The 13,553-nt window shown below is 35.0% G+C and overlaps 1 protein-coding gene across 1 annotated transcript; it reads left to right on the forward strand.

Annotated features, from left to right (window-relative positions):
- Positions 1 to 1,165: 1,165 nt before the first annotated feature.
- Positions 1,166 to 10,990, forward strand: LOC18043821 (lysine-specific demethylase JMJ25). The gene is made up of 13 exons (XM_006437543.2): positions 1,166 to 2,597; positions 2,715 to 2,830; positions 3,608 to 3,707; positions 3,790 to 3,940; positions 4,600 to 4,663; positions 4,761 to 5,643; positions 5,800 to 6,129; positions 6,916 to 7,404; positions 8,118 to 8,190; positions 8,311 to 8,396; positions 9,322 to 9,441; positions 9,835 to 9,887; positions 10,568 to 10,990. The coding sequence occupies exons 1-13, from the start codon at positions 1,743 to 1,745 to the stop codon at positions 10,599 to 10,601; spliced, it is 3,354 nt and encodes a 1,117-aa protein (XP_006437606.1). The 5' UTR covers positions 1,166 to 1,742; the 3' UTR covers positions 10,602 to 10,990.
- The last annotated feature ends 2,563 nt before the right edge of the window (positions 10,991 to 13,553 follow it).

The raw sequence follows: 13,553 nt of genomic DNA on the forward strand, positions 1-13,553 counted from the left end.
ACGTAAACATGAAACGGGGGCAAAAAAGAAAAAATTTGGGGTATTTGAAAAATTATACATGAAACATTAAACAACAAATATGAAACATCTTACTTAAATTTTACAACCGCAAACATAAAATATGACCACGTCTGTAACAGTAAACTTACAACATCAAACATGAAACGTAGAACAGTAAACATGAAACGTAGAACATCAAACATGAAATGTAGAACATCAAACATGAAACGTAGAACGTAAACATGAAACGGGGGTAAGAAAGAAAAATTTTAAGGTATTTAAAAAATTATTACATGAAACATTGAACAACAAACATGAAACATTTCACATAAAATATGCAACAAAGAACATGAAATATGAGTACCTCTGTAACAGTAAAGAAGAAAATAAAACATGAAATATAGAACAACAAACATGAAATGTAGAACGTAAACATAAAACGAGAGCAAAACGAAAAATTTTGGGGAGTTTAAAAAATAATTATATGAAACATAAAACATAAAATATGAAACTTGAAACGTTAAATATGAGACATATTTCATAGAAAATAAATTAAACTTTTATCCTTATGTTAACACACATTTTACTTTGTTTTTTAAATTATTTTTAATAAAAAATATTTTTTTTATTTTTACTTTACTTATCCTTTTTTACTTTTTATTATTATTATTTTTTTAAAATTTATTTATATTTTATATTTTAATTTATTTAAATAAAAAATACATATTAATGGCAGCAACCGGCTGAAAAACCGGTTGCTGCCAGTCATAAAAATTGTTTGTGGCAGCCAAACAACTAGGGAGTTAATAAATTAACCCCCTCTACGATACAGGATCAACAAAATCCCTGTATCATAGCCGTGTCCCAATTTGAGATGTGAAAAGATTGTGTAATTGTATTAAGGTTTCAAGTTTCAAATATTTATATTTATTAAATATCACGATCATCAATTTTTTGTTTATTAGAAAATCGAGTTTTTCTTAAATTAATCCATAAGTGTTGAAAAAAAAAGGCGGTTTGTCTGTCTCTGATTCGATGAAAGGCGGTATGATTAGTGTTACCCCGCAGTTTACACGTGTGGGAGCAATACTGTCTCTCTTTTTTTTTTTAATATAAATAAATAAATACTTTTTGTTTGGATAAAGAGACAAAACCCGTACGATAATAGAACCGAACAGAAAAGCACAAATTTTTCTCCGAAGCTGAAACCGAACAGCGAGCACCAAAAAAGGCAAAAAAGAAAGGAAAAGACTTCAGCTTGAGAACCGAGAGTGTTAGAAGCAGTGAAAGGGCAGGGCACTGGGCACTTTCTGCACAGAGTACGGCGCCAAATCCAATTGCACCAGTCAATGCCAATTCAACCCCCTCACTTTTTTCTTTAAGTCTTATTCCCTTTCCCTCCTCGAGATTTCTATTGTTGGCGCCACTTTTCAAAACCCCCCGCCCACTGAATTTTCCCAAAAACCAACAGCATCAATCCCTAACCCTATCCCTATCCCTATCCCTAACCCGACCCTAACCCGACCCCCCATTCTTCTTTTGTACTTTTTTTTTTTTTCATATTTCTTTCTTTACTTGGAGAGAGAGACTGAGAGAGTCCCTACTCCTTAATTAGCACGGACTGAAAGTTCGTGAAACCGAAATAGAAACACAAACACTCTTTTGTTTGCTTGTTTATTAATCGGGGACAGAGAAAAAGACTCGCAGTAGAGACAAAAAGTTGATTCTTTTTGTACTCTTTAATGGTGAGAGAGCAGCAGAGGCCGGAGAGTGAGGCCGTGCGAGAAGATCATAAGCCGATGAAGCGGGGCCGGAAACGGAAGGTTTTCGAAGAGAGGAAAGAGAATGGGGTTAGTGAAGTTGGTGTTGAGGATGGAGAGAGTGTGGTGAAAAGTGAAGGGGAAGCTGGGGAAAAGGGGGAGCACAAGGAAAGTTTGGATATTGTGACTGAGAAAAAAATAGAAATCGGCGAAAGCGCCGAACGCGAAAAAGACATTGGGGATTCTGAGGACACAAGGGGTTCGTTGAGGAAGAGACTGAGAGGCGGTGGGAAGAAAGTGAACTACAGTGAGTATGCATTTGATGAAGAATTTGAAGAAGCTATACTTGGAGAGACGAGGAAGAAGAGAAGGGGAGGTCGAAAGGGGAAGAAGAATTCCACTGCTGAGGATGAACAACACTTACGACAAGAGAATGATGGAAATAAGGAAGACAATGAAGGAGTGGTTATTAAGAAGAAGAGAATGGGAAGTCAAAAGGGGAACAAGAATTCCACTGCTGAGGATGAACAACACTTGCAACAAGAGAATGGTGGAAATAAGGAAGACAAAGAAGGAGTGGTTACTAAGAAGAAGCGTGGCAGAAAGAGTAATAAGAATGGGAAAGTGAAGGAAAATGGGAGTGGAGAAGGTGTGGATTTACAGATTGCTGAAGGTGAAGCCAAAGAGGAAAAAGTGAAGGATGAAAGTGCCGGTGATTTGGATCGCGTGGAGCAGGAGAAAGATTCTTCACAAAGAGATGATGTGCGTCGTTATGCGCTGAGGGCTTCAAGAAACCGAAATGAGCAACCTGTGTTGAACAATTCAAAGAAAAATAAAGTAAGAAACTTCTCCTTTTTGTTTGCATTGGTGGTGGTGTATTCCTTTTTTTTTTTTTTTCCCCTTTACTGTTTTTTATTGTAGATTTAATTGTGTTTTTTATATGATATTTTACAGCGGATTGATGGGAATTCATTGATGTGCCATCAGTGCCAGAGGAATGATAAAGGCAGGGTTGTTCGGTGCAATAAATGTAACACAAAGCGTTTTTGCATCCCATGTATAACCAATTGGTATAGCTACTTTACTTGCAGTCAACTTTGTTGAACCTACTTTTCTTGCAAGCAGATGTTTGACTTGTTGAATTTGTGTTTTGGTTTATGTCTATGCATTTACTGAATTTTGTTTTTCAGTAACCTAGTTTTCATAGGAATGATTTGTATCACATTTTGGGTTTGTGAGTGGTTGCTAAGAAAGCAACTCTGAATGTGCCATTGTTGTGAGAAATGAATAATGGAAGGTAACTAGTGCACATTGCTTTTATGCTTTTGAGCTTGGATCTTTAGTCTGTTGTGTATTAGAAGAAGTGCATGTCTTAATTGAATTCCTTCTTTATGGTCTAACTTTAGTTTATGGAAGAGTATGATGAAACATAGATCTAGTTAATTATACTTTTGATTTAAATAAGCTGGTTTGGAACTATGAACATTATATGGAATGCTTTAATATTCCCACTGCATCACAAAGCAAATAAAGGCTTTTTCTTCTCAAGTCAGATACTTGTTGCTGTCAAATTTTCCTATCCATGTTACAATTTGGAGTCTTACATCTCATATTTGTTGAAAATTTGCAGTTTGGCAAACAGAAAAAGATTTTAATTGTTTTAATTCACCTGCGATGCAATATCTGATCCTATTTAAGTACCGAGATGTATCAATGTATTATATGTTTAAGCTTTATGGAGATTTCTAAATTGGTTCATTGTGGGCTTTTATATTTTATTTTGTACTCTTCGTTGTTCTTGTTCTCGCAAAAACATCATTGCCATTTTTCTCTTTCATGTCTTCTAGGTATCCTAAAATGTCAGAGGATGAAATTGCCGAATCTTGTCCGGTTTGTCGGGGTAATTGCAATTGCAAGTCCTGTTTACGCATGGAGGGAGTAATAGCAGTTAGTTTTGCACATCATGCTCAATTCTTTTGTTGATTTGATGTATTTTCTGTACAAAATTTGATAATTGTTATTTATACAGGATGCATTGAAGGAATTGAAGGCGGGCCCAAAATTTACTAAAGCCGAGAAAGTTCAGCACTCTAAGCGTTTACTCCAAGCACTTCTCCCTTACATTCAAAGTCTTCATGAAAGGCAAATGAAAGAGTTGGTGATGGAGGCCAAGATACAAGGTATTAGGATGATTTAGATTTGATACTTATGTAGGAACTGTTTTTTGTTTTACAAATCTGGTATTTTAAAATTAGAGCTTGTAGACATTGCGTCATGTGAATTAATTATCCGTATCAGAAGTCATTAAGGTTTTGCTTAAAACCCTTGTCTTACCTAAATAAGAAAAATGTCTTTTGGTCTCCAGTGTGCGGTTAAATTTTCATTCTTGAAATACCTTCACTACTAACGTCAAATTCACTGAGCCCTCTATTCTACTTTTTTCCTTCACAAAACATCAGGCTTGACTCTTAACAGTCCTAAAAGATCCAGCCTTTGAGAAGTGAATCCTTATCACAATGACCATTATTGGATATAGAAATCTACTGCTATAACATTTTCTCTGGCTGTCTATGCTCTTTGCTTCTAGTTTGCAACATGATTTGGCTTCCATTTGCTTCTTAGACATTTTAGTCGGCTAAGGAAACTCCTGTAGTCTTGGAGGGGTTTCTTTTAGATTTTGTTTAGAAGCCGTAATATAGTTTCTTTACTTCAAAGAAAAAGAACAAGTAAAAAATAGTGACATGCTGTCCACAGTAGCAAGTTTCTCTCCTTGGTAGTTTAAAAATGATGGATACGATTTTCTAACATTTCATTCTCTCACAATTCTGATATTGAGCAGGTCTATCAAAATCAGAAATTCAGCCGCGGAAGGCAGTTTTTCGCCGTAATGAGCGTGTTTACTGGTAAATAATTGTGCCTTAGCTAATTTTTTTAAAAGGATTCATTTTATTCTTTGTTTCTTATTTTTCATCTACTGGTTGATGCTGTGATGTATATCAGTGACAATTGCAGAACTTCGATTGTTGACTTCCACAGAAGCTGTCCAAACTGTAAATATGATCTCTGCCTTACGTGTTGCTGGGAAATACGTGATGGTCACTTGCAGGGAGGGGGTGAGGAAGTAATTGTGGAATATCCCAATAAAGGTCTTGATTACTTGCATGGAAAAGTAAATGGTTCTAAGCCTCAAAAAGTATATGGTTCTAAGCCTCAAAAAGTATTTGATTCTAAGCCTCAAAAAGGAAGCAGACGTTCTGCCTCTATGAGAGACTTTAAGGTAGATTCAACTCCTGAGACAGATTCTAAGTTTGATACAACTCCTGGGACAGACTCTAAGGTAGGGTCAAACCCTGAGAAAGACTCAAAGGGTCGGGAAAAACCAATATCTGATTGGAAGGCAAATGAAAATGGTAGCATCCTTTGCCCCTCCATTGAGTTGGGTGGTTGCGGTAACGTTTTGGAACTAAGATGTACGTTTGATGAAAATTGGGTTGCTGAGTTGCTCAGAAAGGCTGAAGAAATTGCCAAAGCTCATAATCTTGAAGATACGCCTGAATCTTCTGAACGAGTGTGCACTTGTTACAACCCACTGGGTGAAATTGACATGACCAACAGTGAATTAATAAAAGCAGCTTCTCGAGAAGACTCCACTGATAATTATTTGTATAACCCTGCTGCTAAAGACATTCGGCATGGAGATTTAAAGCATTTCCAGTGGCACTGGGCTAAAGGCGAGCCAGTTATTGTCAGCAATGTGCTTGAGAATGCATTAGGGTTGAGTTGGGACCCAATGGTTATGTGGCGTGCTTGTCGTCAGATTTCGAATACCAAACATAGGCTATATCTGGATGTTAAAGCTATTGATTGCTTGGATTGGTGTGAGGTTGGTATGCTCGATTAACTGTTGCAGTGTAGTGTCATAAACATATCTAGCTAAAACTTGGTTGCGTGCCACCTGTTATACCAATGTGCATTTTTGTTTTAGAGAAATTATTTCTTATGGTTAGTAGTAGAGACTGAATCAAAGTGTTTAACGCAGGGAGAAGTCAACATTCACCAATTTTTTAAAGGGTACACAGATGGTCGTTTTGACAAGGAATCATGGCCGCAGATATTGAAGTTGAAAGACTGGCCGCCGTCTAATTTATTTGAGGAACGTCTACCACGTCACAATGTTGAATTTTTGGGTTGTTTGCCTTTCAAAGAATATACCCATCCTCGTGCTGGTGCTCTAAACATAGCTACAAAATTGCCTAAGAAATCTCTGAAGCCAGACATGGGACCAAAGACGTATATTGCTTATGGGGTTGCTCAAGAGCTTGGACGTGCAGACTCTGTTACTAAACTACATTGTGATATGTCTGATGCGGTATATGCTTATTTTCTTTAAATTTTACTGCTGTGCTCTGCTTAATGCTATTACTTAGGTTTTTCTGTCATTTTTTCTTTTTCGTGAGGATGATGGCTGAATAGTTCTATAACATACTAGTAACCGAATAGGTTTGCTAGCTTTCATTATTTTGCAGATTTTTGCAGCAAAGCATATTTTTGAAATTGAGATTGTAATTTTGTTATGGATTTGGGAATAAAGATAAATGGAGAATTGGATGATGGTACATATATCATTATAGAGTTTGGTTGGGATTTCTTTCCTACATTACCTATTATGTTTTTAATTAAGACCAGCCTATAGATAGCATCACTTTCATGGCCTGGGATTCTGTGTTCATGACATGTATTGATTTGCTACTGCTTGGGAGTGTTATCTGCATGTCACTGTCTCTATTACCATAATTAAACATTACTTAGGTTCTTTTGCATTCCAGTTTTTCATTGTTTTTGCATTTTCGTTGGCAGATTATGTAGCAGCAAGTTCTTTTGCCGCTGCTTGGATCCTTTTTTTCCCCCTCGTTTTCTTTCTCTAACTGGAAAGTAATTGAACTGTTCTTGGGGTCCATGGAATTACTATTGCTTTTTTTGAGTAATTAAATATTGCATAATTAAAGTATCTGCAAATGTTTTGAGTGTATGATAGTCCAAAGTTCTAAAGTTTCTTGCATTTACTCACCCTTCTTATCCTGTGTTCCCAGATTTTTTGTTGAAATTATGCTTAATGTTAACATTTGCTAATTATTTGTTTAAATTTCCTATTTAGGTCAATGTTTTGACCCATACCACTGATGTGAAACTTAAACCTGAACATCTTGCTAAGATAGAGAAGTTGAAACAACAGCATAAAGCTCAAGACCAAATGGAATTTTTCGGTTGCAGCCAGTTTTCAGATGAAAACTCACATGCGAATTCTTCTGCCATACCTGTCAAAAATGAGCAATGTGGTGGGAAGCCTGATGATGGAGATGGTGTTGGTGTTGTTCCACAAGACAGTCAAATCTGTGATTCCATGTTGAATGACCCAATTCCTGTTCAGAGAGCTATATCAGAGGAGGCCTCAGAGGCAATTGCGGATCTTGGTAAAAGTAGGGAGAGTGGTGAACCATCCAACATTCCTGAAAATGAGTTTGAATCAGCTGATGGTGGTGCTGTTTGGGACATTTTCCGGAGACAAGATATTTCTAAGCTACAGGATTATCTTAAGAAGCATTTTAGAGAATTCAGACACATTCATTGCTGTCCAGTACAGCAGGTAACTGCTTAGTAATGAATGATTGTGGCTGTAGTTTTCATTTTAACTATTATAGTATATTTCCTTATAGAGCTTTGATCTCTTGATGTAATCATATTGAGTAGTGTTTTATAATAAGTAGTTTTTATGTTTGTTATTTAATGACCCAAGCTATCATATTCATGCTGCCAGCCAAGTATATTTGCTACAAAATAGGAGAGACTGGATTATTTAGTCATGGATCTTTGCCATTGTTGGATTCAAATTAATTGGAAAACCACTACTGAAAATGTGTTTCTTTTGCTAAAACTATTGCTTAAAAAATATATCAAAGATATTCAACTAGTTGTTGTGTTTAAGTTTCCTGGTGAGATGTAACGATTGTCTGAATTTAGCTTGTCTTAATGATTTGAATAACTAATAGGACCACAATGAATGCTGTCAAAAAGTTGTGTTTATTATCTCTCCTGGTGCCATTAAGCACCATGAAAGAATTGGTTGAGGGGTAATGCACAATGGGATTAAGGACTGACCATTTTGCAGACTTGTTAATCCTACACATGTTGAGTATCAATGACAATTTTTTGTGATGTTATCAATGAATTGTTAATCTTTATATGCCTCAGTGAGTTCAGATATTTATGTCTAGTTGCCTAGATTTGGAAGTTATTCATATCCCTCTTTATGCATACACAATAACATTTTATCAACTTCTTGATTCTTTCTTGGAATAGGTTATTCATCCTATACATGATCAGGTTTTTTACCTCTCTTCAGAACATAAAGCAAAGCTTAAGCAGGAATATGGTATGTTTATTGAAATGTGCCTGTATTGTTCACGCTTTGTACTTCCCTTTTCTGCCAATTCAATGTGTTTGGTTTCTTTAAAAAGATCATTGCTAATATTGGTCATATGATGGAACATAGGAATTGAGCCCTGGACATTCATTCAAAAGCTTGGGGAGGCTGTTTTCGTTCCTGCTGGATGTCCGCATCAAGTCAGGAACCTTAAGGTAAATTTATGCGCCAATATCTTAGTATTGGTTCACTTTGGAAAAGATGGGTAAATTTTGGTTTTTTATTTTGAGACTGCGAGCCTGTGAGGTCTCAAGAATAAGCTTATCATTGGGGTTGTGGTGGGTACAGTGTCTGTTTTGTCACTTTGTTGTAAAGATGCGTGTATATTATTTACTAGGTTTAATTCAAATTATCCTCAGTTTAGAATGATGTTGCAGTCCTATCTTGGTTTGCCCTATTATAATAGTTTTTTAGTTGCTTGAAGTTTGCGACTAATGAGATTTGGAAATTTTGATATGAATTAAAGCCATAAAAAACCACCCTCGATTGAGTTCTGGTTTATGTTGTCTGTGGTGTCTAGACTTAAAGATGTTAATGTCACCAAAAGCCTATGTTACCAAATTGTGCTTAGCAGCAAAACTCAGTTAAATGGCCTAGGGTTTTTGTGTTATTACTTCTCACATGTACACCTCTACGTCAGATAGGAGTACAGTAAAACCTTGATATTTTGAAACTTGATAATTAAAACCTTGATTAAATATGTTTTTCCAATCCCCACTGGGGGTCAATGTGCTAAATTATAGTTCAATTAATTAATATTTGCATAATTAATAAGTTTTTCTTGGTCCTAATGTTATTAATTTATTAAGGTTTTACTGTAGTTTAGAAAGTGCTTATATTTTGGCCAGATATGTGGATTATGAGTTATAAGATGTCAGGTGGGTGTATTTTATGTTCCTTTGTTTATATTTAAGACTCTCTCTGCCCCCTCTCCCCATGCTTCTTGCAGCGTATCATCTTAAAAGTACCATAATTTTTCAGCATTTGATGCTCTGATTATAAATAGACCACTCAATGTGTAGTAGCTTCTGTAATTCTGATTTTTTTTTTCCCTTCTTCCCCCCCCCCCCTCTCCTGCAGTCATGCATAAAGGCTGCACTTGACTTTGTTTCTCCTGAAAATGTAAGCCAATGTGTTCGCTTGACAGAAGAATTCCGTTTGCTTCCTCCAAATCATCGGGCTAAAGAGGACAAATTGGAGGTATGCCTTTGCATTTTACTTGTTAATATAACCTTGAAATTATCTATCACAAACAGTTTTCAGTAGTGTTCGATTTTGAGTACTTTTGATAGTGAACACTGGAATGTTAATGTTTCTGGACAACCCGGTCCGTTATTGTTTTTACTTTCTTTTGATAAGTAATCAATTATTTCTCTTTCCTTTCAAAAAGAAAAGAAAAATTCATTAATCTACATGCCCAATGGATGTCGGCTGGATTGACTTTGATGTACCCTGAAGCAATTTGGTTAGGATGTCAAGATATGTTATGCATACGGATCTCAATACTATAGATTATATTTTATTTTTTTCCCTCAATTGCTAGTGATTATTTGTGTTCTAGAATGATGTTTTGACAATAATTGTCTGAAACAGGTAAAGAAAATGATTCTCTATGCAGTGTCTCAGGCTGTGAAGGATATTTCAGAGTAAGTAAAGGAAGTTTTTGGAAATTGTTAACTGATCTTGTGTGTGGGAAGGTTTTGAAATATGTTAAGGGGGGCAATCGACACTGTCTGAAGTCCCTTGTTATTGCTAAATTTCTCTGGCTTGTTATTGACCTTTTTTTTTTTAATTTAAATGGTGCCCTTTCTGTTTTGGTGGTTATAGTCTCTGTTCTGCTCTTGAATGGTAGAACTATTTACTGGCGAGCTACCATGTTGTATACTTGTATATAGAGTTCAAGAGTAGATGAGACCAGAATGATAAGATAGCTGAAGTTCTAGTTTGAAAGACTTTTTTGGCTTAGAAACAAAAGATAACTATATGAGATATGTACAAGGATTGGTGGAACTACAAATCCGCAAAAACAAGCACTTAGGAACTATCTATTTTGAAAGTTTTATTTGACATGTTTTCAAATTTTAAATTGATTGTTATATGTGATAAATGTGGGATTATAATCATAGTTCATGACAGAAGGGTTTACAATTGGACAACAAAATCATATTATATTGCAAACTGTTTGTTTTTCTAACCATTCTTGATCTAATTGAAAGATGGAAACTGTTTCCATTCTTTTCATTAGGCATTCTATTTCTATCTTTTCATTTCTGAGGGAGAATTAGTTTCAGACATGCTGATGTGCCTTGTGGTTTTTTATTTTCAGTCCTGGAGCTGCCAATAAGCCTAGAATTCTGTGAATCAGTGAACTTGATGATAGACGTGTAACTTCACCTCAGGCTGATCTATCTGATGTCAGTATGAAGCGTCGGATCATCTTCAGCTGTGACTAGTATGTTTTTGGAGCTGCTATTATTGTGTACAGCTCAGTAATATGTGTCATCAATATTGACTGGAGGCACTATCTAGGTTATTTGCTGTATATTTAATCATCTATAGCGTGTTCTCTGCCCTCAATAGTCTTTGGCTACCATTTTTGTCTTGGCAATGGTAGGGGTTGTGTATTTTGTGAAACTACATTTTAACAACGGTACTGACAGCATGCAACTGCAATTTGCTTATTTGCCATCTGGCTATATGGGCATCTAATCTTAATGGAAGTAATTTGTATCTACTTTAGCCAAACATATTATTCTGTCTTGGTAAAAAAAAATTATTTTTACGTATCAGTGATACTTATTGTCGTCTTTTACTAAATCTTATGAGATTTAGTAAATAAATGTTGTCTTCGCTTGAATGCTCCATTGTGGTTAAAAAGAAAAGGAAGCCATGGGTTCACCACAACTATTTCCGTAAGACACTCACATTTGACTGCTCCATTGGGTAAAAAATTTCTAAAACAAATGAATGAACAAATTCTATTTATTGAAAATTTGTTGTGCCGCTAGTCTTCAGTCATAATATTTTGACCATTTCTTTGGGGCAAACGAGATAATTAGATGCCTGCAAAGGCCATGTGAATCTGAAATTGAAGTGGACATGAAACCGCTTCTGCCTCGGTCATCATTTCTAGTAATTAATTAATCAACAATCAACATTTCCTCTATATATGTTATATTGCATTATTTTTCTTCCAATTGTGAACTGGTCTTTAATGATTCTAGCAAAAATTAAAACATATAAGCATCATATACGGGGCTTTATTGAATTTGAGCTCTTTCAATAATACTTTTATGGAAACTTTTAATTTACATATTATGTTAATATCTATAGACCAAAAATCTGAAGAAAATTTTGTGGTCAACATGATGATGAGTGCTGCAACTGAAAAGCTAAGTGGGATACTATGATGTTGACTATGAGATTGAGGACAAACCCTAGCTGGGGGGACCAATTAACCTTACCAATATTATCACACACCTAGCTATGCTTATTCCTTGTATTTATAGAATACTTAACATGTGCTTACTGGCTTTCCCACTGCAATAGAGAAAAAAGAGGGAGAGAGAAAAGAAAAAACCTAACGTTATTGATGATTACGCTAAAATCTTCTTTTTGTTGAGAAATTCATCTAAAGGTAAGGTTCCAAAAGACGCCGAATTACAGCATTTATTTAGGTTCTGTCGCTTTGGAGTTTTTACACGTTACTTGGCGTTGGTGGATTTTTATTTTTATTTTTATTTTTTTTGATCATTTTAAAATTTGATCTAAATCAAAGCAATTTTAATTGGACTTAGACAGTAACACATGTCTAATGGATTAATATATCTGGAGTTGATAATTTATTTGGCAAATTAATGCCAGAAATAGTGATCAGTATATGAATGTGTGTACCTATATATAATGTTATGATGATGTTGTATGAACCAGGCACATCCTGAATCCTGATGATACCTTAATCGGTTTTGATAATTCAAACTAATGACTTCCATTAGCGGTACTAGGTTGACTCTTTTCAAAAATTTTATTAGAGAAGAACCGACCAGATAACACAACAGATTGGGACTTGGGAGTACTCAAAATAGATGTTCTTCTTATATGTGATAAGATTAACACAAATTGTTATTTTTGTACCTCCTCACGGCGATGAGTAAGAATGAAATTGCCAAATCCCAATAGAACAAAATATGTCTATGAGAGTATGACAAAGCCTACAATAATTCCAACATATGATTTCATGTCAAATTAAATGAAAATCTCTATCAACTCATACTATAAAGTAATAGTCTCTAGTTTCAAAAAGACAAAACCACAATCAAAGGAGTTTAAAGTTATAGTTTTAAGAAAGAGTGTTAGTCAAAAGTGAAGGACGTGTATTTAGGATTTTCAAGGAACCTATATATGTAGAGGTAAAATGGAGTTGGTGAAGATATGGGTATCAGAGATTAACCTCAATGTTTAAAAGCAATTAAATTGCTTAAGGAATTAGAATTATTTCTTTAGTTGCCAAGATGCTAGCTAAATGACTAAACCACGATTAAATTAAAAGCCTCAACTGATCAAGAGATATTGTTACACTTTGTCGTTTCCCTTTAGGTCTCTATTTGAGTTATGGCAACACCATACTATTGTAACCATTGTTAAAATTTTCCGAAATTGGAAAAATTCACGTTGCTTGGCAGATCAAATGCAGAGGCCAGAGAGTGGTTAACAGTCACCAGCCAGCTACCTTTTGTCTTTGCTTTCGTAAGAGGAAATTAATTGATCAACTAGCTAGGGCACCCACCCTTTCTCATGAGAAATTACATCACTGCCATCATTGCATCAACTTAATGCATGCCGACTAGCTAGTGAGTGGTGATACATCATGATATGGTTTAATGACCCATTGAAAGTGATGAAACAAAAACTCTGCTTCTTTCGCATGATTCAATTTATAGAATGAGAACCCAGTAATGCTATATATGCTTACAAAATGATATGGCGTAAGAAAGCGGGTGATCTAGGAAATAAATTTTACATAGTGACAAAATGCAAAAATGTAAAACTTCATGGGTTCATGAGTTATATAGTTATTTTAATAAATTTAATGAGGGCTAAATAAATAATAGTAAAATCATCTATATGAGTTATGTTTTTTTTTTAAATTAAAGAGTGACCTTTTATGATTTTTAAAGTTAAAGTTTAAACTTTTATGGGTTTATGATTTTATGGAGCTATTTTTATGAATTTAATAGAAGTTATTTTGATAGATTTAACGGGGATAATAAGTCATTCAAATAATTTTTTTCTTTAATTTTTCTAAAATTATT

The sequence above is a fragment of the Citrus clementina genome, unplaced genomic scaffold (genome assembly GCF_000493195.1).
Source record: "Citrus clementina cultivar Clemenules unplaced genomic scaffold, Citrus_clementina_v1.0 scaffold_4, whole genome shotgun sequence".
Taxonomy (NCBI): domain Eukaryota; kingdom Viridiplantae; phylum Streptophyta; class Magnoliopsida; order Sapindales; family Rutaceae; genus Citrus; species Citrus x clementina.

What these genes read in the sequence shown, in the direction of transcription:
- LOC18043821 (XM_006437543.2), top strand. Translation starts at nt 1,743, where the DNA reads ATGGTGAGAGAGCAGCAGAGGCCGGAGAGTGAGGCCGTGCGAGAAGAT. An exon ending in GCATGGAGGGAGTAATAGCA is followed by an intron (nt 3,708 to 3,789) that starts GTTAGTTTTGCA and finishes TTATTTATACAG; the next exon opens with GATGCATTGAAGGAATTGAA. An exon ending in AAAGCTTAAGCAGGAATATG is followed by an intron (nt 8,191 to 8,310) that starts GTATGTTTATTG and finishes GATGGAACATAG; the next exon opens with GAATTGAGCCCTGGACATTC.